Genomic DNA, 27292 nt, shown 5'->3' on the forward strand with positions numbered 1-27292 from the left:
TGAAAAAAATACACTCAAATAAATAAAGAAAATGCACTTAACTACTTGGTTTGGAAGTGAACAATATTTATGTGGTCATAATAACGCAATCCAAATAATTAAGTAACCCAAAATTATGATGAATCTGTGCAGGGAATGGAGGTGGGGAGTGAGAAAGAGAGGTAGCGAAGTGCTGCTCCTCCTGTCTATCATAACAGAAAATCAATAGGTAATCTCTAAAATGGATGACTGAATATACAGTTGCTTAAAAACAGTACTTTGAAATATGAAGGTAAAAATGAGAAGAAATTGCTTCTGGGAAGGAGAACTGGAGAAAAGGCAGGGACTGAAGTTTTTCAGTTCAAATCCCCCTTTTTGTACTATTTGACTTTTTAAACCATCTGCATTTATTATTTGATTTAAAAACTATACTTAAAAGAAACAAAAATTATGTTCAATTAATGGTCCTACATCACTGTCTTATAACTTACAGTACCTATTTTTTGTTTGCCCGTTTCCTCCCAGTCTTTTCAATAAATCTGATGAAGCTGTAAGAGAAGGGAGTATCAAGGGAATCTAGGCTAATCAGAAGGTTTTCATCCTTGGATTAAAAGCCATCTGGAAAAAAAAAAAAACTTGTGAGAGAAACTCCTCACTATGAGTGAAAGGTCACCTAACCCCAGAGGGCTTCTTTCCGTTTCTTTTTTTTTTTTTTTTATTTATTTTTATTTTTTATTTTTTATTTTTTTTTTTTAATTTTTATTTATTTATGATAGTCACAGAGAGAGAGAGAGAGAGAGAGAGGCAGAGACTCAGGCAGAGGGAGAAGCAGGCTCCATGCACCGGGAGCCCGATGTGGGATTCGATCCCGGGTCTCCAGGATCGCGCCCTGGGCCAAAGGCAGGCGCCAAACCGCTGCGCCACCCAGGGATCCCTTCTTTCCGTTTCATAGAGATGTACAAGTCAAGCCCCACTAAGGTTGAACCGATCTCCAAAATGTGCTGTTTCAGATCACACAGACTGGAAACCACTTCTGTCAATGAACATGATCCCTATCATATTAATAGTTTGAAAAAATGTTATAGTGCAAAGACTCACAGATATCTTCCCTGTACCTGTAGAGGTCTGTATTTACTTACTAACGATGTGTTTCTCATTTTCAAAGCTACTGTTTTGTCTACACTATATACACACACTTACATATTATGTATAGATGAAAACCTCAGTAAAATCAATCCATCAGGAGTACAGAATCTGTCCCCTTTCATACTTCCCCACCTTCAATTTATTCATCTATTCAACCATTATCAACTACCTATTAGGTATCCTCCATGAGGAAGGCTCTATCAGGCTTTATGAAAATTTAAGGACATGATCTCTGTCTTCAAGTTTAGTGGAGTTAGAATACAGTGGATTATCACTGAAATGTTTGCCATCCTTCTATTCTACTCTTTGCACAATATTCTGGTGGAATAAAACATAAGGATATGGGATATTTGAAGTTTATAAATGGATTCAGAATGGAGATCATCTCTTATAGTGAGCAATCTTGTAAAACGTCCAGTGCCAACATTTTATCTATCAGAAGAGTATCAAACTTTGCCCTTATCCAGGGGATAAGTCAAGTAAAATAGAGGCTGTAAATAAGATTAATGGGGTTACCCCAGAATGACTTAGGAATACATCTCAGAAATTGTCTCGACCAAGAGAGAGGAGAAATAGTTTCAATACAGAGAATTTGATTTTCACTGGTAAGTAGTAGAAAATACTAGAATCTCAAGAAATGTTTACAAATACTGAAAAGGTTATTAGAAGTTAGCATCTTAGGGAACTGTTTGAAGTAGTAGAAGTGTCAAATTCACATGAATAAAATAGATTTATTTATTTATTTATTTATTTAAAATCAATTTTTAAAATAAGCTATGACAGGCTAAAATAATCTTGTGTCTATCAAGTGAACTAAAAATGCTTTTGATGAAACCGTATCTTAGTCTGGAATAGTTTCACTGATGCAAGTAATGACAACTAAGGCTGGATTCATCGACTAAACAAATTGTAATATTTTATACACTTGCTTAGCAAATAAAAGTTGAAATCAGCAAGAACATAATATGCAATGATCTTCAATCAATTAAAAACAAGAAGACATCACACTAGGAATTTATGAGTAAAGAAGAGACACAACGTTGGAGAGCAGAATGCATGATAACCGACACCAGTGAGCACTGCTCTCCCTTATTGAGTACCTACTGTGTGCCAGGCACAACATTAAATGTTCACCACTGAGGACAGCACAGTTGTTAGGCAAGAGTGTAGACTCTGGGGCCAGACGGTTAGGTTTCAAAAACCAGTTCTACCACCGACTGGGGGCACCAAATAAGCTACTCACGCCACTGTGCCTCTGTTTCTTCATCTATAAAATGCAGATGAGAATAACACCGACCTCCCAGGCATATGTGAGAAGCCAATGAGTTAGTAAAAAGAAAATGCTGAAAAGACTGCCAGGCACATGGTCAGTGCCACAGAAGTGTTAGCTGCTCTGGTTGTTCTTAAGCCAGTTAAGTGGCAGGCATAGCCACAATTCAATCCCCAGGGCCAACAATCCACTCTGAAATGTGATGGATATATACGAAAAAAGACCCTGCTGAAAATGAGTTAATCAGTAGTGACACAGTGCTGTGTTTCTTGAAGATAAAAAACAAGACAAAGGAAAGCTCAAATGCATGAGTACTCATCGGCAACTACCAGTGACGAATGGGGCTTGCCAGTGGCACCAGGTGGAGAAACCCATCAAAGTAAGGGACCACTGGGCAGCGGACAGGGTCCTGTGTAGGCATCAGGAGACCTGGGCTGTAATATGGCTCAAGAGCCAACCTGCCTGTGCCTCTGCCTGGCCACCTGACACCACAGTCTGCAATTCCTCACTGCTACATACATACAGGCCCAGGTAATCCAGAAGTGCCTGCTGACATCCCATGATCCTACGACCCAACAGACAGTACTGTACATAAGCACCACTACAGATTATATTATTTATTTTTTTCAAACAGCTACCTGTACTTTCGTAGGTACATCATCTAGAATGTATTCATAATTATAATTTCAAGTGTAGCAGTTGCAAAAGAATGAAATAAATGGCAAAGAAAAGCAATCCTGCAGTGCATTTTTTTTTCAATGCTATTAAAGTATAAACAGGTTAACCTAAGAAATAAAACAAGCATAATTTTGGTAACAATATAATAATTTCTCCAAAAGACTAAATTTTCTTTACCTGTATAACCTTATGCAACATTTTTCATGTATATGGTCAATAAATACTATTTTCAGTTTTATAAAGAAGTTGAGGAACGACACAATTTACCTTTTTGCCCATGACGGCTGCTGAATTTGTCTCCAATCTCTGGACGCCTGGTCTGTCTCAGCAGCATTTTGATCAGAAAAGCATCTTCAGCATTTGAAGAGATCATCACTTTTTCAATGTAGGAATCCGTTGCTCCTTTGTAGCTAACAGTAAGAGGAAGTCACCAAAACAGAGTTTGCAAACTGCCCTTTGTGAACCTATTACCCATGAGCCATATTTTACTTAATATCAACCACAGGATGTTTTGACATTGCCATTTTGGACTCTGAAACGTGCCTTTCATTTCTCAATGTTAAACTCAAAGGTTACCACCTCCCTTTTACAGTCTTAGTCTGAATTGGCTAACATTTACTAAATACTTATCATGAGGCTGGCGTAAGGTAATGTAGCCTGCACCACGCATATCATTCACACGTGGCTACTCCCTTACTGCAGACAAGGAAAAGGGATGCTTGGAGAGCAAGGGTGGCAGCTTGGAAGGATCACAGAGCCCCGAGGAAGGTTTTGTTTTCTTTTAAAGATAAGAATACACAAGTACATTTGCTAGCCTGTAGGTAAGGAATCAATAGAAAACCAGTTGAAGATGTGGAAGGACAGAAGAGAAAAATGATAGGTCCCTAAAAAACTAAATTAAATGAAGAACCCAGGAGGAGGAGGAGCAAGCTTTGAAGAGGAAAAAAGATCTCCTCCAGGACAGGAAGAAAACCAGCTAGCATAACCATCTTTGTCATTCTGAAACTTGCTTTTTGTTTTGCAGGATTGGGTGCAAGGGTCCTGACCCTTCTCCTAGGTAGAAGACCCACTTTCTCCCCTGTGCTCCCTACTCTACAGATAGATCCATGGTATCCACAGCACTACAGCATTTTGCATAGTGGGCAGGAGTTGGGCTCTGAAGCCAGACTGTATGAGTTCGAATCCTAACTGCCACTTGTCACTCTGTGACCTTGATAAATTACTTAACCTCTCTGTGCCTCAGTTTCTGTGTCTTTCAAACAAAGCCATTAATAGAGCTCAGGGGATGGTGGTAGGAGCAAATGAGCTAACACATGTAAAATGCCTGGAATGGTAACTAGTATAGTAAAAGATCTCCATTAAGCCACTATGATCATATTCACCACACTTATTTTTTTATGTAAGCCTTCACTAACTAGATGTGGCTCCTTGCAGGCTTGTGGTTTCTTCCAGCTCTCATCCCCAGTATGAGTGGCACAGTGGCTGGCCCAGAGCAAATCTCAGCTGTTGTTGAATGGATCTGCTGGACTGCCTTCTATGCCCAGGAATACAACTCTCCTATGTCACTCTCTGCCCCCACCTGATTTAACCCAATTCTGGGCCAGATTAAGTATCTTGTTACTTCTTCTAGTTTGGTTTTTACGCTATCATTGGCCCATGGCTCATCTCATGAAGTATCATATTTTACTATATTTGAAATATTTCATTGTACAGATGAAAAATCTGAGCCCAAGAGTTTGAGTACTTCATCCAAGTAAGGTAACACATGACACAACTAGTACAATTTCCAACTGTGTAGTCCAGTATAGTGGTGATGCCACACTGTGGCCAGAGCATTTATTTTACTTATTTAACACAAATCTGATCATAGCGATAACCTGCCCTCTACCAACTGAATTCCCAAGTACTGCACAACCTCGTCCTGGCAGGCTACACTGGTCCTCCAAATCCAGGCATGTGCTCTTCTGCCCATGGGGCCTTCATGTCACTGCTCCCTCTACCTGGAACCTTTATTAGGTTCCCAGTTCAAACCCAGGTTGGAAGGCCTACACAATTCCACAGCCTACTTTCTTCCTCCACGCCATGCTATCGTCATGACAACTATTATTACCCAAAACTGTAATTTCCACTCTCTAATCCTCTAAGAGGTAACTTCTGATTTCTCCTGTCCCTTCTCTCTCTCTCTCTCTTTTTTTTTTTTTTGAATCTTTTTATGTATTTCCGAGACACATGCAATACATACGTGATGGGCACATCTTTGTACTGTGGCTGCTGTGGCACATTACTTCCTTCCAAAGGAATCTGGGTTACTGTGGGCATGGACTTATTTACCAGCACTTGTTTGTTTTCTACCTTCTCACCTAAGAATAAGAGAAGGGAATTAATTACAGGCCAATCATTATCATCTCTGTGGAATGCAAACATTATTGGGACATAGAACTACATGATTAGATTGGTCCATGAAAGGCAGAGAAGAAAGGAAAAAGTTGATACAGTGTAGGCTAGTGTCCAATGAGGGCTCGTCTCTAATTGTGACAACCCATTTGAAAAATCACAGATTAGCTTACAGTGTGTAAAAAAAATCAAGAAACTGATTTAGGGTCCATACAAACAAGAGAAACTCATGTTATAAGTGGCAATTTTACTTTCTTTTAAAAAGATTTTATTCATTTATTTATTCATTTATTTTAGAGACAGAGTGTGTACGTGTGTGTGTGTGCACACTTGAGTGGGGGAAGGGGGAGAGGGGAGAGAGAATCTCAGACTCCACACTGAGCGAAGAAGAGCCCAATGCAGGGCTTCATCTCACAACCCTGAGATCATGACCTGATCTCAACCAACTGAACCACCCAGGTGCCCCAATAAGTTGGAAATTTTATATATCTCTCAGAGTGTTAGAATAAGCCCAAGCCATTTACTTTTTATTAATAGTTATTATTTCAACCAATAGTAAGTCACTGCCAACTTGAACAATGAGGAAATCAAAATATTTCTTGGATTTTCTTCCTATTCTCACCTTTCTTTGCAACTATTCCTGGTAAGCTCAAAGGCCAACTACTATAGTACTGTCACAGAACTATCTTCCCAGCCACATAACCCAGGTTAAAAGTGAAAGAAATTCTCCAAGAAACACACACAGCAAGGAGAGGAAGCCGTGCACCACATGGCTGTGGGCCCCACAGATGCAGCACTTACCATCTGTGCACCATCACAAGTCATGTGGATTTCCCCTCCCAGTGACCTCCCTGACACAGCCTATCTCTCCACCTCACTGTGGCTCTCATCACCTGCTCTGCCGGAGCTCTCGGTTGGTCTCCTCTCTTTTGGCCCTTTTCTACTCTTTTCTCCACTGTGATCAGAATGATCATTTCAAAATGCAAATTACAGCATTGCTTTTAGGATCATAATGAAGTAGTAGCATGGCTGCAAGGTCTTGTGTCTGTGCCCTGGTACTCTCTCTCCTTCTCTCTCTAGATTCTAGTTTACTACCCTCCCCTGGCCTCTCCCCATGAGCCACTCTCACACTGGCTTCCTTTCACAAGTTTTAAATATCAGGTTCTGCAGCTTGATAGTTACACAAGCCCTTCCCACTGCTCAGAACACACTTCCTCCCATATTTACTAGTTAACTCTATTCATCCTCCAGATCTTGGATCACTTCCTTAGGGAAGTCTACACGAGCTTCCTGCCTAGGTCAGATCCTCTTGCTATCTAATGCCTTCATAGCTCTTTATAGGATCCCTTAACCTGGTTGTGACTGGACAAATGTTTACATGTGATCCTTTGGCCAATGTCAGTCTCCTACACTAGCCTCTAAGACTCGTAAGGGCAGTTGTTACAGGTTGCATCAACAAAATTCATTACAAGTTTGTCATTATAATGGAGTCACACTTTTTAGTGGAAGAGGATTCTAATAAAGTTAGTCTAAGCTAAATGCACAAATGATGACACACCAGTGTAGATGCAGGGATACACCCTTATTCTAAACATTTCCTTAAAGTGGTTCTTTTGTGATTAAAAATTTTAAGTAGAAAAGTATAACTAGAATGATTACTACCATGTAAAAATATATGCACAGAAAAACAGACTGGAGGGAAATTCATGAAAAATGACCACATTGAGGTGCCAGGGTGGCTCAGTCAGCCAAACGTCTGACTCTTGATTCTGGCTCAGGTCACAATTCAGGGTCATGAGATTGAGCCCGTGTCAGGCTCCAAGCTCAGCAGGCGGAGTCTGCCTGAGGTGCTTTCCCTGTCCTTCTAGTCTTCCCCCTGCTTGCATGCTCTCTCTCTAAAATCAAAGACAAAGCAAAAGAAAACAGAACAAAACCCCTTAGAAAAATGACCACACTGAGTCAGGAAAGTGGTTTTGTAAGTTGTTATTTTTTCTTTTCTGTTTACCAAATATTCAGAAATATTGTTGAATAGCTTTCATATTTCAAAAAGTATACATATAAATAGTTTTTTAAAAAGGCTCTTACCTGGAGAACAAATACCATCCGCATCTAAAATTTCATGTCGCCAGATGGGTTTCCTTGTAGCAGCATCCAACATCGGCCCCATCACTTTATCAAAGGTCTGATTGGTATAGCGTTTCAGTGTACATTTAGCATTTTTATATACAAGACAACGCCCAAAGCCTAAAATGGGGATCAGATTTGTGTTAGTGAACACCCTACCCCCCTCAAACATGTTCTATATTTGGATAATCTGGGATGGGCCAAACAACGATCTGATAATCTAAAGAACTGGCTCAGGGCTTCTCCCCTACCACTGTCCATATCGACATTGGTATAACTATAACCATGTTTCACTATGGCATAGACTGTGCCATGCTGGAGGGAGGTGAGAGAAATTCGAGTGTCATTATGATTCTTTCAGAACACGAAGCCACAGAATATGGGAACCAGAAAGGGCCCCAGAAGCCACCTGGCTTAACCCCTCTCGCTACAGGTGCTATAATTGCTACAAAATGAGGTCCAGGGAGGTGACGTGGCCAAGGTTACCCAGCAAGTTGGTGGCAGAGCTGAAACACCCCAAGTCTGCTGATCAGCCACGATTCTTCCTACACATCCTTCTGGTGCATAACTTCTGCTAACCTTCCCTGGAAAGTTTTCCTTTTTCTAATTTTGGCATTCAGAGGAAGTCTCAAACAAGGAAACAAAAGATTAATTTTCCTCCAGAGAGGAGAGAAAATGAAAAGCAGCTGCAATCAAATAATTTTAATGGGAGAAAATGTTTGCCTGTGTCCTGAAGATCAGAATTTATGCTGATTATATTTTTAGATCACATTTATCTAGTTCCTGAGGAAAAGTCATGAGACCAACTAACAAGCTAAATGAACATTATGAAAGATCAGCAAAATGAACAGAAGGAAACCTTTCGATGGAGCAAAAACTTCCAGGACTGAATCCCACAAGAAGATTCATCAGCTGTAGAGTTGCCCAGAAGAGCTGTCAAGCCTTCAGCACTAAATATCATTTCCCAAGATCCTGTGACTGCATTTCTTTCTTTTTGTCTTTTTCTCCCTTTGGCCAAGCAATTATTCTAAGCTGGATTCTCTCTAATCTCCCCAGGATATACTGAGCCATGTTAGAGCTTCACTGAAATAGGAAAATGACTTGGGATTAAATTCCAGCTATCACTGATGAGATAAATGCATAGCTGTAAAATCCTTCACTTAAGATTCTCCACCAAAGGCAGAACTCTTAAAAGAAATCTAAGAATGGAAGTTTAGAAAATCAGGAAAAAAGTAGATTTCTAAATAAAACCTTAATGCTCTAATGTAATTTTTAAAATATGAAGGCTACCGTGTAATGAAATAACAAATTTCTATATCTGGATGGTAGATGAAGATATTAGTCTGTCTTCAGGAAAGGTCTCAATCATTATGGCTCCTAGTAAATTGTGTATGGCCATAATAAACTCTGCTCAGACAGGCAGCTGCTTTGGAAACATTACATGATCTTGAAATTCCGTACAATGGCCACTAACTGCAACGTGCTGGAGTGCAATGAGAATCTGAACTTCCTGAAATCAAGAAGTGTTTTCCTCCAAGTATAAATGGACATTTTATTTACAGGTGATAGCTGAAAAGTGAGAGTACAGTAAACTCAGATCATTAAATTGTGTTGTGCAGTTTCTGACAGATATCACAAAGTCTTCAGATTTCCACATAAACGTTACCAGTTAATCAGAAAGGAAAACATCTAGTTTTAAAGCATGGCTGTTGTCATTTGGAGGAAAAAAAGAGGCATAAATTAAGTGCAGCCAACATTAATGCCAAAGACACATGTCTAGGAGTACTATTATGGCTGCCTAGCAACTACAGAGTGAAGGGGAAAGCAGAGTGGGTGTGCCAGGGCGGAAAAAGAGAAACAGATTATGAAGAGAGAGGAGTCAGACTTCAGGTCAGGTGACGAGTAACAAACCATGAAGTGGTGACTTGCAAAAGTAAACTGTCAAAAAATTGACAAAGGGTTGCATAAAAACTCTAACAAATCAGTGTTTGTGTATGTGTATTTCTAACTTCTAGTATTTTACTAACAAAAAGGTATGAACATCAGGAGGTTGAGACATACAATTTAAAAAATAACCTTTAATACAGAAATACTGCGACTGTTTTAGCAGTTTGTTGTTGAATACATAACTGGATAGATTCCAAGACCATATTTCATTTATTATAATTCCTGCCAAGAAATAAACAAATTCTTACCCATGATTTTCTGTTGAGAAACTGTCTCATCAATAAAGTAAAATAACAAAGAAAAAAATACATTTAGTAACACATTTAACAAATTACCTCTATGTAATAATATTCACTAAAAAAGTCAACACTGGGGCAGCCCAGGTGGCTCAGCAGTTTAGGTGCAGCCTTAGGCTCCATGTGGCTCAGTGGTTTAGGCATGGCCTTCGGCCCAGAGCATGATCCTGGGGACCCAGGAATGAGTCCCACATCGGGCTCCCTACCGGGGCCTGCTTCTCCCTCTGCCTGTGTCTCTCTGTCTCTGTCTCTCATGGATAAATAAAATCATAAAAAAACAAAAGTCAACACTGAAACCTAATTGCCTCCTGTTTGTATGTTATAAAATTCAAATCACTTAAAATCAATGTTAACATTTTGACACGGGGTAATTTTTAACTGACTGTCCTCATACCTAATTCTTCTGGGCAGAGCACCTCTGGTGTCAGAACTCTGAAAACCCACTTACCCCTGTCCAGGGACGCCTTGTTTAAAACCAGGGCATCTTCAATATCATAGCCACTGTAACTCATCACGGCAACTGTTGCATTTTGTCCAGCTGGCAGTTTCTCAAATTCTATCAACTCAATGGTCTTTGTTTTAACCATGGGTTTTTGTGGGTATGCTAGTAGATACATGAGAGTATCGATTCTGTTCCGCTGGTTGTATCCAATGGTACCTTCATTGATATTGGAGAAAGCAAAATGCAACACTGTATTATGTCAAATAACTAGGTAGCCATGAGTACAGATATGAAAAAAAAACAAAAACAAAAACATAACCCATATTCATTTCACTGATTAACATGAAGAAAACCTTCAGGTTAAACATTTCAAGAAAAAAAAATTTTCAAAAACAATATTCTCACAGTGCCTAACAACACGTAAAAGCAATTTTTCTTGGTAATGTTAATAGTTCTACAATAAAGAAAAATCACACCCAATGTATTCTAACCTAAATAACTTCAACCTACTGGATTTATACAATTGACCCCATTTTAGGAATTACCAGTCTCCACTGGTTAATCTCACAGGGAAGTCAACAGTTCTGTACTCAGTTCTGCTAAGTTGCGGACACATTTTCAGCTGCTGTAGGAAGATAATTAGAAACCACACCCAATGTTGACAGGAAAGGAGCTTATACAGTAGGACAAACAGATACATTCCATAAAAAGAAATCAATCATTACAAAAGTTCTAAATAAAAAAGAAAGCAGGACAAAAGGAAAGAAGAGGAAGAAAGTGAAAGCAGAAGATTGGATTTACTCATCTCCTTAACTCTTCATTTCACAAAGCAGAATAAACACCTACTCTGTGCCCCACACACTGGAGATAAAATGGGGAAAGGAACTGTCCTTCCCCCTTAGGAATCCAGGGTCCTGTCCAATCAGGTACAGGCTTTTAGGTCCTTAGCAATCAGGTTTCCCACCTAATTGGACCTTGTAAGGTTGTTACTATCAACTAGAAGTGAAATCAGAATGCTGTCTTTCTTCTTTTACCCTATAGGGGGGTTCACTAAGGTCTGCACCCAAAAAAAGGGTTTCACTCTCATGGTCTTGTGAATACAATATACTCTCCTATTCACAGACCGTAAAATGGGGACTAATGTTTGCCTGACTACTAAACTTATTCGTAAGTTACTGAGCCTCGTTAACTTCTCCCAGATATCTCTTTTTTTCCCTCGAGTGGCTAAGAAGGTAGCCTTAAGTCTCTTGTTCTCTTGCACATGCTTCCATAGAGACACATCCTCAACACCCACATACCTCAAGATGCCTAAGTGTTATTTAATGGAGTTAAGCTCCAAGATAAGCAGATAGCAAAACTCAGTACTCATGTCAAGAAATCAACAGTGATTTCCATTCAGGGATGAAAAGAACCTATGCAGGCAGCAAAAATGATATGATATTCCTTGAGTACTGAAAAAAATAATGATATCTGTAGGGTATTAACACCTAGATGCTCAATAAATGTCAGTAAATGAAATGTAATTATACTTTTTGTGATAGTATATATTTGTACTTAAATCTCTAGGAAATTTATCAAGATTGAGTTGAAAAACAACAGCTAAACTGAATCTCAAACTTTTTCTGGAGTTTACACGAGCAATAAATTGCTAATTAATTTATGCTATTTTAGTGCCAACTAATAAACTGGGCAGGATACCTGGTAATAGATCACTTACTGTTTTAGAAATAAAATCACTGTTGCCCGGATCATGGTAAAGTTCACTGACAATAAGTTTGTCCTCTTACATGAAATTATTTAAAATTTATGTTGAGATTTCAGCTTCAATTGTATACTTCACCCAGCTTGAGACAAGGGTTCACGCAATGTCCCACCAGGCTGCCAAACACAGCTTCTGAAACCTGAGACAAGCATAATTATGCAGCAGGGAAGCATTAATGGCTGCACCTCTAAACAATGGTGAAAGAGATTGGATCCCGCTATAAATTGTGCTACCAGGCCCAGAACGTAATTCTCAGGCATCACAAATGACCTGACCACTGAGTGGATGAACAGCAAAATGGTTTAGCAAATGTCTGGCACTTATGATTGCATTAGAAATTTTCCTTAAAGATTTTTTAAAGAACTTGTAGGAGTCCACATGTATATATGTTTTTAGCAGCCCTGACGGGTGTGTTGGTTACAACATGATTTATAAGCTAGGAGGACTTCTGCATTATAAAACTTCAAAATGCCATCATACCCCAGAGTTTTTATAGAAATCCTAAATGACTATTTTGCCAGTAAGCAAGCTCTTTTTGAGAAAATGTCATGCAGAAATTAAAAGACTAGTCTGGTTAAAGCACATGCTTAAAGTAGGATGCCTTTTACTATTTTCAACTTCCTTAAAAAGTGCATTGCACATACATAATAACTAACACAATGAGAATATCTGTAAGCAGGGCTCTCCCTCTACTGCTCCATTTTGCTGTAATTGCAGTCTTCAGTATTATAACTAAGAACGCATTTCCTTACTACCCAGGACATGATCTTTCTTACAAAAATCATATTTTCTTGATCATAACTTTCTTAAGAAGTCACAGGTTGGCACAGCAAGGTACATTAAATGTAGGTGAAAATAGTGAGGAAGTTTTTTATTTTAAGGTGGTATGAGAAAAGGTTAGTAAGCACACATACAGCTTAGGATATATACCTTAGGAAATGTATACTGAAAAAAATAAGATGAAGTTTTATCCATTTAACTATTTTTGTCTTCCTTTGCCCAGTTTTTTAAAAAAAATTAGTAACATTATTAAATACATAAACTTTACTCATTTACAGTATACATATTAATGGGTTCTGACAGATTTATGCCTTTGTAAAACCACCACCACCACCACCAAGATCTAGAACATTTCTGACACTCCCAAAATATCCCTCCCTCTATTCCTGACCCCAGGCAATAACAGCTGTTTATCATTACAGTTTACATTTTCTAGAATTTTTTTTTAAGATTTTTTAATTTACTTATTCATGATTGACATAGAGAGAGAGAGAGGCAGAGACACAGGCAGAGGGAGAAGCAGACTCCATGCCGGGAGCCCGACGTGGGACTCGATCCCGGGACTCCAGGATCACGCCCTGGGCCAAAGGCAGGCTAAACCGCTGAGCCACCCAGGGATTCCCATTTTCTAGAATTTTATATGAATGGAATCCTGCAGTATGGACACTCTTGTGCTGCTTTTCTCATTTAGCATAATGATTCTGAGATCCATCCATGCGGCTCTATCATACTTGATTCTTTGCTATCGCTGAGAACTATTCCACTACATGTTTATACTGTTTATTTACCCATTTACCTGCTGATGGATATCTGAATTGCTTTCCAGTTTGGGGCTCTTGTGAATAAAGCTGCTATGAACATTCACACATAAGACTGTGTGTGTTCACTTCTCTTGGATAAATACACCAGAGTGGAATTTCTCGGTGGTTTCCTAAGGGTACAGTTAACCTAAAACACTGCGTAAGAGTTTTCCACAGTATTAAACCTTTTTATGTTTGTACCAGCAGCGTATGTACTCCTCAGCTGCTGTACATCCTCACTGACACTGAGTATGTCCACCTTTTCAATTTTAGTCATTCTAATGAGTGGGTCTTGGTTTAAATTTACATTTATCTAAAGACTAATAACATTGAACATAATTTCATGAGCTTACTGGTCATTCCTCTTACTCTTACTGAAGTGTCTGGTTTTCATTTTTGCCATCTTTTAACCAAGTAGCCTTATCATTGAAGAGTTCTATATATGTACCCGACACAAATCCTTTATCAGATGTATATATTGCAAGTACTTGTTCCCATTCTGTGGATTAATGTCTCTCACATTCTTAACAGTGTCTTTCAAAGGGCAAAAGTTTAACTTTGAGAAAGTCTAAATTATTTTTTTTCCTTTGTCATAACCTGTGATTTCTGAGTTCTAAGAAATGACGTAGGTCATTCAAGGAAGGTCATGAAGACTTTTGCCTTGGTTTCTTGCTACACATTTTATGAGTTTAGCTCTTACATTCTGAGCTATGACCCACTTTGTGTTAGTTCCTTGTATGGTATGAGGTAGGAGTTGATGTTCATTTATTTCTATATAGATACACATATATACATTTTGTTGAAAACAGTTTCCTTTCCCCTAGAATTGTCCTGACACACTCACTAAAAATCAAATGCCCACAGAAATGTGGGTCTGTTTCTGGATTCTTGATTCTGTTCCACTGATCTATACGTCCACCCTTACGTCAGCATCATACTGTCTTTGTTACACTGGCTTTATAGCAGAGCTTAAAATCAGGTTATATAAGCTTTCCAACTTAGTTCTTTTCAAAGATTCTTCTCAAAAATATGTACCTGATTTCTTAACAACCTTAATGTGCTCAGATATTAATTTGCTGTTGAAACATTTATTAAGTACTTATTAAGCCTACTGAGCTGGCACTATGCTAGGCACCAAGGATATAGTAATAAATAACAAAGATGTGGTCCTGTCCTCAAAGTGCTTTTATTCTACTGTCTTGCAGGGAAAGCATGCACTTTTTAGCTGCTCTACATCCTCACTGACACTTAGTAGGTCATGATCCACAGTGAAGGGGAAAAAGTGAGGAAAGAAGTTAGTTTCAACCGAGAAGAATCTTTTAAGTTTTATAGTTACATTAAGTTTTATAGTTACATAGTTACATTACGTTGTGCACAGAAGACATAATGTAATATTTCTAAGTTACTCAACCAAAGTGGGATTCCTTTTCCTTGTCAGAAACAAAGTTGTATCGGACAGTTGTATCTGAAACAAAGTTGTATCTGACAGGGTTACTATGATCATTTGAGTAGTCAATATGTGGTAATATTCACTAATGATACTATTGACAACAGTAGTAGTAATAAATACACACCCCTTGACCCTGTGCTATCACTCGTTCTGCCTCTAATCCTTTTTTCTTTTTGAAAATATTTTATTCATTTATTCATGAGAGACACAGAGAAGCAGAGACACAGGCAGAGGGACAAGCAGGTTCCCTGCAGGGAACCTGATGGGGACTCGATCCCAGGACCCCGGGATCATGACCTGAGCTGAAGGCAGATGCTCAACCACTGAGCCACCCAGGGGTCCCTCTGCCTCTAATTTTAACCTTACATACTGAATTACATTTTAGTTTTATCTTCACAAGTATTTATTATTAACTTCCCAATCTCAGGAAATGTCATATCATCTTACATCTGAAATAGCTACAATGATTTTAATTTTCTTTTTGAACCAACAGTGAGATTCTAAAATATAATTGTCAGGAATAATTTGGCCAAGACATCTTTCCATTTTCTATCCACCAAATGGATAAAGAATAAATATTCTAAAAAAAATTCAAACAGAAATTTGGATGACATACAGAGGAAGGAGATGTACAGTGAAAGAAAATTTTATGAGGATCTTTATATATTATGTGTTTTTAAGACCTCAAATTCTTCTGGGCTATTCCCGACATCCCATCCTACTGTAAAGTGGGGAATACAAGAGAAGGAACTATCTGCTTTGGAACAGAATCTAATGGCAACAAAACAAAACAAAACAGAAGCTGCATTAGCTCCTGAGCTTTAAAAAAAAGGGGGGAAAAAAAGTCCCAGCAATTTGGAGGTGAAGGGGGGTTGGGAAGAGGCCATGGCTAGGGGAGGTATGTGATGCATATTCATTAACTGAGCTGATAGTGACTGAAAGATCCTTTTAACCAGGAAAAAGTGTTCCACTAGAGGATTGCCAACTAATAAAATGGACAGGATATGAAAGTGTGACTCATGTGGACATGGCATCTGGTGCCAAAAGGTACACACAATGCAGCTCCAACAAACAACTTTTACTTGTAGGGCTGACTGACCTGGAGACCTGGCCATTTCCAGACATGTCTACCTGGCTTCTTGTTCTGAACCTTGTCACAACAGAGCCATATCCAAGGATATGGTGTTCCTCAGTAGCACAGTAAGGTGTAATGTGGAAACCTGTACTTTATCAACAAGTGAAAGAGCCCTAGACTTAAGAAACACCTCTGCTTGGATGCCTGGATGGCTCAGTGGTTGAGCAGTTGAGTGTTGGCCTTCGACTTAGGGCACATTAGGCTCCCCGGAGGGAGTCTGCTTCTCCCTCTGCCTGTGTCTCAGCCTCTCATGAATAAATAAAATCTTAAAAAAAAAGAAAAAGAAACATCTCAGCTGGTGTTTCATGTTTACTAAAGTGAACTCATTCTCAACGTACAAGGTAAGGCTTTTAGTCTGCACTTTGTGCTTGTCTTGATCTCCTTCATAGTGATAGAAAAATGACTTTCTCTCATTTCATCACTGTTCACTGGGGGCAGGCGGCGGTTGGTAGTGAAAATTAGGTAGCATATCTTCCAGGTTGGTTAGAATATGCAATGATTTAATTCTGGGCTACTGTCTTCCATTTTCCACATGGACTCAGGGATGAACAGCAGTTAAAATATTACTTCAGAACATTCACACAGAATCTCTGAGATGTATATAGTCTTTAGCAATGGCTCATACTTAAAATGGGATAACGTGCCTTTTAGTTATCAGCTGCCAAGACTGCATGGAATTAAAATAACTCAGAGAAGTCCAACTCAAAGTGCCAGGTCTGCTTTACAGACCTGGGTTTCTGCTGTGGGTTTTCTCCCTCTGCCGGCCTTGTTCCTTTTGTGATTTTTCATACAGACCTCGCTCAGTACTTCTGCAGCTATTTGAGTGTCCAAAGAGAAACGTGGTCATGTAATGTGCCAACTTTGAATGTACTTTTATCTTGATGCTTTTCTTTCCAGTCAGGTGTTTTATAATAACAAACAGTAACAAAGCCTTTTTTTTATTACTTAAGATATTCAGTGGCTTTTGTCTTCCTAGCGTCAGCAGTAACGTCAGAGGATTGTATCCAAGGAGCTAAATGTGCAGGACCCAGGGTCAGAGCAGCTGAATACACCAACCTCAGAAAACACAGACAATGAATTGCAAATGACACTCAAAACAAAACGAGAAAAAAAACCTTCACACAGAAAACTACAAAAGAACTCTACAGACACTGAATTGGCTTTCTGTACACACTGATCCTGCTTAACTGTGTGTGGTAACTAACCAAACGTTTCAGATACTCATGGCCACAAAATAAAGGCTTTTTTTTGTAGGGTGAGGAGTTACAAAAATAAAAATATTATTTCTTTCCTTCAAGTCACTTCTTTATTAAAAAAAAAAAAAAAAGATTCACCAAGTGGAGATAAATTTGTAGCCCTTTCTGTTTTAATCTTCAAACACAACCAAGGAGTGGCATTAGTGATGAAGTGATTAGTCTTCCGTTAATTCTGAAGGTTCTACACAAAAGGTGTATTGTTTCAGCCAGGATTCACATCATGAAACAAAATGGTTTGGTAAACCCAATAGAAGTGATAGCCCTTTCATGACACACAGGGTTCAGTACTGTATATTTCAACTTGTTAGCAAGTCACAAGCACACGCGGGAAATCACTACGTTGCTGCTGAGGATGAATGGAAAAGACGAAATTGATGAGCCGCTGTTTAGATTTTCCCACTGGGAATTATTCCAAACTGTCGAAGCATTACATCATTCAGGTAAATGGTTGCAGGACAACATGTTTTGACAACCAAAAGGACAGTATAAAAACTCAGAAAAGAAATACACACTGTTTACTCCAGGATAAGATGGAGGATTCCTTAACCGTCAAGCCATAGTCAATTGCAGCTGATTGCTGGTAACTGAGAAGCTAAATGCATTCTGGTTGTTACCGAAAGGCAATGCAAAAACCTTTTAGTTTCTTCATGAAGCCCCCTGTAGCATACTTAAACCAGAAATGACAAATCATATTGACATCATAGACATATATGAAAATAAATGTATTAAGCTTATTTTTAAAAACACTTCCAAAAAAGTTTATAAGCAAAACTTTTGTTTTTTTGGCCTCGTAGCCTCTCTGTATCACCTTCAAGATAAAACCCAAACTCCTTATTCTGTGGTACCTCTCCAGTACAGACTATATTCCTATTATGTTTAACAGCCATACCAAAGCACCAAGATCCCCATGCAATGCTTGCTTCTATTTCCATGCCTATAAAAAATACTCAAGGTCTTTCAAGGCTGTTTAGTTCTATTCTTCAGAAACAACCTACTCTCAACTTCAAGTGATCTTTCTGTTCTCATTCCTCGAGAGTTTAGCTGCTGGTCTACTACAGCATTTATCATATATATTCAACTACAGTTGTACTTGTTGGGCTCTCCTACTAGATTGTGAACTCCTTGGGGACAGGGCTCTCTCTCCCTTCCATTTTCAGGTTCTAGCCTCACCATCTGGTCTATCCATGATGCTCAATAAGTGTTAGCAATGGATAATCAATTAAAAGGGAAGGAAGGAAGGAAAATGAATTCAGATTTTGGTGTGACATGAACTGGATGTTTCAGAAGCTACAGGAGAACTGCAAGGATGTAATGTGCTCAATGACTATCACCAAGACCATCATGAATGCCTTCTAATACACACTGTGCATCTTCGACTCTATTCCCTTTCCCTTTCTTCCCTTAAAACTTGTGTTTTCCTGCTCTTGCTTCCATTTCTCCTGGTTCACAACTTATACTTCATAGAGCTTTATAGAGCTTTTCTCTTTATATTTACCCCCTCATCATTCTGTGACATTTATTATACATCCCCTTGTTTGGTCAAAGGAATAAGTTCAGAGGAGGTTTTTTTCCTTTTTTTTTTTTTTTTTTTTTTATGCTTTAGATATGGCAGTGGCATCTGCAAGCCCTCTGAGGTTAGTGACACTTGGGTATTAGCAATGCCTGACTTAGCCAAACATTTAATACTAGTAAAGTAAAAATAAAGACTTAAATCTTTTTATTCAAGTACTTAGAACCAAGTTCAAGAAGGAAATCTTACCCATGGCTTGCTTCCCCATGGCACACTGATATGTGTTTCTTGGGGACTGGTTGTGATGAGGGTATGGGATGAGGCCGGCACAAACACCAAGGAGAGTAAAGGGCTCAATCTCCAAGTGGGTGGTATCCCTGTCAAGTTAATTAAGAACAGACATTTTAGAAACCAAGGACCAAAATAAGTCTCTCTTAAAGGTCATAAAAATATTATCAGCAAGGTCCCCAAAGGGCTCCAACAAAATGTGCAAGTTTATATAAATGTTTATGAAAATTTATATGTAAAAAATATATAAGTAATTTATATAAAACCTCAAGAACAATAAAATCTGATTCTAGTAAAACTGATATCCACATGGATGAGTGGGCTGCTTTTCTTCACTTCTCCAACTTGTGTCAATGGCAAAGTTGTATTACCATCTTAGAGAAGAATATATCCCATTTCAGAAAGTTACCACAGACCTAATGGGACCAAGACCACAGCCACCAGCTAAGTGTGGCTGTTCAGCACTTTTCACTGAATTTTTTATTTTACTTAATTTTAATCACTTTACATTTTAAAACTCAAATTTAAATAACTCAGTTCAGTTACTCAAAAGCCTTTGAGTTATGTTTGTAACAACTTACACTTGTGAATCTACTTTTTCAACTGTAAATGTTATGATCAGATAAGGTATTTCCAATAAACATTTAGCCTTCAAATTGAGATGTGCTATAAGTGCACAGCAGATTTTGAAGCCTTGTAGGAAAAAAAAAACCTCAAAGTTTTTATACTGATTGCATGTTGACATACAATATTTTAGATAGAGTGAGTTAAATAAAATTATTAAGATTAACTTTATTTGGTTCTTTTTGCTTTTTTCAGTGTGGCTATTGGAAAACTTCAGTGTATGGACTTGCATGGTATTTTTTTGGACAACTCAGCTGTAGGAACTGGATATAAAGTAAGACTTTATCTAGTAGGTGTTAAAATTGTGGCTGCTTTTGTAACATATTATTGTAAAAATCCCAGTTTTGGCTAACTGATATAGCAACTCAGGTATTTCAAAGGGGAGAAGGGCAGCCAGATTTTTCTGGATCTTGCTGGAAGTAACAGACATCACATGTAGTGTCTGTGCAGTCTGCTGATCCCCTATATTCCTTCTTCAAGTACTCGTAAGGCATAACTTCAGTAATTTCAATGGTTTATAGTACCTGTGAGGACAAGGGATTTCCAAGATAATCCAGCCCTTTGTGGAAAATTAGTTGCAGCGCACATGGCAAATGACCTCCCACTTATCCATTGAGTTTTTTTTTTTTTCAATACCTGTATGAATTATGTCCCTAGTTTAGTTACAGAGGATTTCCATGCAGCTCTTTGTTTGAAGAAGATAGTTTTGACCCTATGATCTAGCAGAACTCCAACTCTCTCAGACAGCTTAGGCCTTTGTCAGCAGAGAGGGAAAGGGCTAGGATTTGTTTTCTTTGTGTGTGTGTGTGTGTGTGTGTGTGTGTGTGTGTTTAAAGAGAAACAGCTTATAGTGACATTTTATGGCCTAGAGTAAAACAGAGTTTGCTTTAAATGTATCATTTTGTTTAAATATTGGCCAATTTGACAATATGGGCCAATTGCCCCATATAAATAAAAACTACTTTTTCAGATGTACAGATTCGAGCAAGCTGAAAATGAACAAGATACAGACCTAAGTTTCTTCTTTTTTTGTAACACAATATATATAAAATGAGATCATACATTACCTAATAATTATTCAAAGTCTAAATGCTCTGGATTTTGACTTTTGTCAAACAAAAGAGGATACTACTATTAAAAAAGATAACCACCATAATCTTCTGTCCTGAACAGGAAATAGAAGACTTTCTAGACAACGTGTATAAGGGCCTTAAACTTGGCTCAAATGAAGACTCAGTAACCTGTTGTTTCCAACAGCAGAAAAACTGGAAAGCGTCTCAATATTCATTAATAGGTTAAATAAACTATGTGTAGTCAGACAATGTAATATAAAGAAATTAAAGTAATATATTTATATAAACATACAAGTAGACATTAATATAGAAAAATATCTAGCATGATAAAGTTGATAATGATGCTAACTTTAAAAATGAAGGTAACTGAAATACATTGCCTTGAGGTCATGTATATATGTTTATATTCACTTAGGAAAAAACTGAAGAGTATACATTAAACCACTGGCACTGGTGATGTCTGGAGGCTGGAGTTCAGTAGGATAGGGAAGAAGGGGGTTCAATCTTTTTACTTCATGCATGTCCACATTGAAAAAAAGGTCACAATGATGAATTACAGAATACCACAGTTTTTCTATTTTTGAAACAAAATGTATTTGGATGATTGGTGCTGATACTAATGGCTGCATTCCTTTTTAACAGTGAATAAGAAAAATCTGCTTTTGTGAAGCTTCTAGTGGAGAGACAAATAAGACAAATAAATAAGACAAATAAGACAGATAAGTCAATAAAATACACATTTTATAGATCTTTTTGTAAGGTAATAAGCATTAGAAAAATACAGCAGAGGGCAGCCTGGGTGGCCCAGTGGTTTAGCGCCGCCTTCAGCCCAGGGCCTGATCCTGGAGACCCAGGATCTAGTCCCACGTCGAGCTCCCTGCATGGAGCCTGCTTCTGCCTCAGCCTGTGTCTCTGCCTCTCTCTCTGTGTCTCTAATAAATAAATAAAAATATTAAAAAAAAAAAAAGAAAAAGAAAAATACAGCAGAGAAGAGGGTGCACAGAGGAGGGGTATCTATCTAATTGGGGTCATCAGGAAATAGCACTGAGAAGGTGACCTCTGAGGAAGACCAGGAGGTGAAGGAGTGAGTCATGAAGGATGTGAGCATCCCAGGGAGGGGACAGCCAGTGCAAAGATGCTAAGGCAGAAACACGCTTGAGGTGTGAGGAAGCAGTTAAAGAGGAGAGGTAGGAGATAGTGCTGCAGGTACCAGGAGGGGTAGGCAGATCTGTAAGGATTTCCAAGGGAGAGGGAACCCACTGGGGGTTTGAGAAGAGAAGGGAAAAGAGCACTTTCACCGATGAAGAAGACTATATGAGAACAAGTGCAATAGAGTCAGGAGCCTCTTGCAAGTCCCCACGCAAGCAATGGCAGCAGCCTAGATGAGGGTGGCAGATGGAGGGGTGGAAAGGGTTGAGAGCGCTGAAGGTCGACATGATAAGCTAAGGGCCTGGATGTGGGCGTAGAGGAGTCAAGGCTGAAACTGAGGTTTCTAGCTGAGAAACAAGAAGGACGGATTCCTATTCACCGGGTTACTACACACCACACTACACAAGGTTACTACATACTACCAACATACTCCTTTGTATTTTACTCAATCTTCAAATGAGGAGTATAGTACTTTGTTAGAGTCATACCTTTAAGGAATAAAGATTTTGACTGAAAATCAATGTTTACTAAATTATAATAAGAAACTAATGAAGTAGTACATTTTTCATTTGGTAGCAGGAAAACAGAAAAGTACTTTCTTGACTGAAGACCTAAAATAGGTGTATCAAACTCCCTAATTATTTAACAATAAAAGTACAAAAACTCCAGTTTCAGGTAAGTAGTACCACCAGTCACACACAGCAAACAGAAAGCTATATAAATGTTTTCTAATGTATTTCAAGTAGAACAGATGCTTCTAAAAATATTACTATTCTTGAAATATCAACATATTACTATTTCTTGTTTATACTGCATATAAGTTTAGAGACATCCTTATAACACAAAACATATGGAATTCCTGTATAAACAAGAAATCAGATGTCTTCTCTAGAAGAGAGAAATCCATCTTTCCATAGTGTGATCCATTATTTCAATTTTGACAGTTATCAAATTTCAGAATCAGAGAAGCACTTCCTTTCAAAACATATACACTAAGTGTAAAATGAATAGAAAAGATAATTAAGTCTAAAAATTGTTAGCAGTTTTGTGATAATCCTACATTGAGATAAATGATAGGTTATACTTTATAAAAGGATAGTACACTTTTAACAGATCCTACTAATAGGGAACACTACAGAAGAGATGAAATGAAACGGTGATTTCTATAATCAGAACAGGTGTTAATTATGGTTGTTATTATTACTTACTTATTAATTGTATGTTCATAGAGTGCGATGTTACAGTCATTTTCTTCATTCACATCTAAATATTCAACCAGACTCTCATGTAAGAAGTCTTCAAAATTCCTGGGAAAATATTGGTGAAATATACATAATTAATAAATTTTACTGCAATGCTTTATGTGTGATAATGGAGGATACCAGCTTTCATTTATATCCAAAGCACCTTTCTCTCCCAGAAAGTACCATACATTGGGATGCTTGAAACATGTTATTCATGGATCACAGAATGAAGGCAAATCATTGAAACAAAAACATCCATGGTATTTGTCAATCTGGTCACTCACTCCTCTCCCTGTTTTTGTTTGAGAGAGAGAGACAGAGACAGAGAGAAAGTGAGGTGTACTGCACGAGGGGAGCGGCAGAAGGAGAGAGAGAATCTTTTTTTTTTTTTTTTAGGGCTTAAACTTTTTTTTTTTTAGATTTTTTATTTATTTATTCATAGAGATGCAGAGAGAGAGAGAGGCAGAGACACAGGCAAAGGGAGAAGCAGGCTCCATGCAGAGAGCCTAACATGGGACTCGATCCCGGGTCTCCAGGATCACGCCCTGGGCTGCAGGCGGCGCTAAACCGCTGCGCCACAGGGGCTGCCCGAGAGAGAGAATCTTAACCAGGCTCCCACACCCAGCACAGAGCCTGACACGGGGCTGGATCTCATGACCTTGAGATCAAGACTTGAGCCAAAATCAAGAATTGGATGCTTAACTGACTGAGCCACCAACGTGCCCTAATCTGGTTCCCACTTCTGAAAATATCTTCTATGACTTTTAAGAGCCCCTATGATGAGAGACCCAGCACTGACATTGATATATCCCTGTTACTTCATAGTGTGCTAATTTACACCAACACTCTGTGATCCTCATGATACAAACTGGTAAATATTTTACAAAGTCTACGCAAGTTCACACAGAGAGGAATGGGTTAACTGGCTGATACATTTGGTAGGGAGGAATTAAGAGACTAAAAATGAAAATACTCTTTTCTTAAAAGCTCAGATCAAATAATGTTGTTGCTGATTAAATTATATAAATAAATATTACAGAGTTTGAGAAGTTTTGCTTTTGGTCATTTACCTGTATCCCTGAGCCAGCTCTTCCATATGCTTATTTGTGACTGCAGGCTTCTGTTTCTTAACGATAATGTAGGGTCTGAAATGAAAAAAAAAAAAAAAAAAATCATAGTAGTTCAAAAGAATTAAGTCAGCAAGTAAGTTCACTATAGTGAAATGAGGGAAGCTGGGATATAATCAAACTGATTCCTAGACTGCCTTGAGGACACCAGGTATTCTCTGCATGTGCAAATACATTGGGGCCTCTTTACTCTCTCTCCCATATACAGGCACAGGCACACATGCCAACAATGTTTGTATGTGTGCACATGTATGCACAAACAGGACTTCCTCCAACTATCTTAGGAAATATCTGGTTTTAAATGGAAAGGCAACACAAAAATAATAAGACCTAGAAAGGAAACAAAATCCTTCATGCTTTATTTTTTTAAAAGAGTATAAACGCATCATACCAAAGGCATTTCATAGGATTTCACAGAGGAAATATGGGGCCTGCTCCCCAAGACGCAGGCAGAGAATTGTCATTGAGAATAACAATGTGTCCTGTAGTGAAAGTCTGGTGAACGTCAGCTTCTTTTTGGACAGACATCACAGGGCTACACTGGCAGGTTACCTAAGGCTACATGTTCACAGAGAATAAAGCTTTTTACATTGTGATTTTTAGTGAGATAACGGGTGTTAAGGTAGAGAGAGCTTTCGGTCTCCCCATTCTGGTAGATTAACCTGTAACTGTCAGTGGTGATCTGCTGCTGAGGGCCTCGCCACCACAAGGAAATACGGACACAAAGGATGGCATGCGGCCCCAAGACATCAAGGGCTGTTGCTATTTGGATAAGCGGCTCTTACAGAGAGGAGAGAGCAACCAGCAGACACTTGTGCGCTCTACCCTAAAGTCCAAATAACTATTTGAGGACTAATGAGCACTTTTGAACAGTTAAGAAGAGCTGCACAATTACAAAAAGGGAACACAAGTTGCTGAAAAAATGAACTGAATGAACTTTTCATGGAAATCAACATTACCTCAAAATCTTGGCTTTTTCTTGAGAGGGAGGCAGAGAGCACTGCTACCTCATTCAAGGGCTACAGCAAGCAGAGGCTACGAGATTCAAAAGTGAGGATAGGGACGGACGTGGGAGCAGGAGATGGCACAGGTCACAGCTACCTCACTCATGTTCTATTTATTCCATAAACTACCTGTACGTCCAGATCTATGTCAGGCCGGTATAAACTGACTTCTAAAAAAGAATTTGTTTTTTAGACTATCCCATCATATACTGGATGTAATTAAAGAGAAAAACCCCAAGAAAGAGTAGTAACCTAAGAACTAAGAACACATTACTTTTTTCCCCACCGAACCGAACGGATTATGTTAATAGCTATAGGTAAGCACCTGCTACATGCCTGGCATCTACAAGGCCCTGACCACACTGTCTACCACTTAGTTCTCAGGACAGTCCTAGGGGGTATTATGATTATTTACATTTTTTTCAGCCAAGGAAAGTAATACAATCAGAGCCACGCAAGTTAGTAAGTGAGAAGTCAGGACTCAAACAGGTATGTCATCACCTAGGGTTCTTTGGTTGCAAAGAACAGAAACCAATTCTGGCTAATGTAAGCAAAAATGGAATTTACTAATAAAAATTTTAAAAAAATTTAAAGGAATTTACTGAAAGCATAAGAATTTATAAGGATAAGAATCCAAAAACAAAAAATCAATAAACAAAACAAAACAAAACAAAACATCAAAAAGGTAATATGCCCAGCCTCACAAAGGAAAAGATCCCAAAGCTCCAGAACGGGAGGAATAACATGCAGTCTCTCAACACGTGCTGCTGTCAGGATAAATCAGTTCCAACCACTTATTCCTTGAGTTATTCTATTTGGGATTTGAATTCTCTGAGGAGAGTGTGACTGGCCTAGCTTGGATAACATGTCTGACCTCTGGTTGAGGAGGAGAGGGCACCTGACTGTTCCGAGAAGACTGCCAGTGGGGAGGAGCAGGTCCTAAAGGAAAGTGAGGAGGGTAACTAGAAGGAGAAGCTGGCTACTCGACAGATAAGGGCGGTCTATTCTCCGCTCTAACAGACGTCGAAGCCCAAACTCTTCCCACCACCCCAGCCATTGTCAGCTCACTAACTTAGGCCCTAGCCCTACCTGAGGTCCACAAGGAATGACCACAGTAAAACACACAGAAGCTTACGAGACAAGGTAAGATCCTCACGGATGTCCCTGAATGTTCCCCAAAGACCAGACACCCTGTCCTATTCATCTCTGCCCTGACTTCTTGGCCAGGACCTGAGCATTACAAGCCCTTCAGATGTGCTGAGTGACTAGAAGGCACCTGCTTTCCACAGGGTTTAATGCAACATGCTCATGCCTTCATGTTTTTGTTCCTGACATTCCCTAGCCTTTCTCCTTTCCTCCTTCGTCCAGGGTAACACCATCTCACTCATCCTTTAAAGTTCAGCTCACAGCAGGAGAATACAGTGGGTAAAATCATGACTGTTGGAGTCAAATGAACTATAAGGACTATCAAGTAAAGAACAGACCTGTCACAATCTAGCTTTAAGTAAGTTACTTATATCTTCTTCCTCGTTTGTTAAATGAAAATAGTAATCCACCCGTACACAGCTGAATGTAGTAAAAGCCTTACATGTGGCACATCTACTGAAATCATCAGTAATGGCAGGTAAGCATTATTCCTAGCATGGTGGTTATTAGTAATTACTGCTGCTTTGACCGTGAACAGAGCTCTCTGAGGGCAGAGACTGACCCCCATTAATCTTTGGGTCCTCAGCACCCACATGCATATTCATGAGGGATCTGCTAACTGAAGTCCTCTCAACAATGAAAAAGGTGAAAGTGGATTCAAAAACAAA

General features: G+C 38.8%; 1 protein-coding gene across 4 annotated transcripts in view; it reads right to left on the minus strand.

The window, feature by feature from the left end:
- POLR3B (RNA polymerase III subunit B) overlaps positions 1 to 27292 on the minus strand; it is a 107401-nt gene that overhangs the window by 28811 nt on the left and 51298 nt on the right. For 3 of the 4 annotated variants that reach the window (XM_038550792.1, XM_038550791.1, XM_038550793.1), the window contains 7 exons: positions 24418 to 24492; positions 23312 to 23410; positions 19219 to 19346; positions 10283 to 10492; positions 7553 to 7711; positions 5316 to 5433; positions 3341 to 3483 (listed from right to left, as the gene is read on the minus strand). In XM_038550792.1, the coding sequence (XP_038406720.1) occupies positions 3341 to 3483; positions 5316 to 5433; positions 7553 to 7711; positions 10283 to 10492; positions 19219 to 19346; positions 23312 to 23410; positions 24418 to 24492 (932 nt within the window). Of the gene's footprint in view, positions 1 to 475; positions 598 to 3340; positions 3484 to 5315; positions 5434 to 7552; positions 7712 to 10282; positions 10493 to 19218; positions 19347 to 23311; positions 23411 to 24417; positions 24493 to 27292 lie in introns of those variants that run through there. The other variant, XM_038550795.1, reaches the window with a different exon arrangement.

The sequence above is a fragment of the Canis lupus genome, chromosome 10 (assembly GCF_011100685.1).
Source record: "Canis lupus familiaris isolate Mischka breed German Shepherd chromosome 10, alternate assembly UU_Cfam_GSD_1.0, whole genome shotgun sequence".
In the NCBI taxonomy this organism is placed as follows: domain Eukaryota; kingdom Metazoa; phylum Chordata; class Mammalia; order Carnivora; family Canidae; genus Canis; species Canis lupus.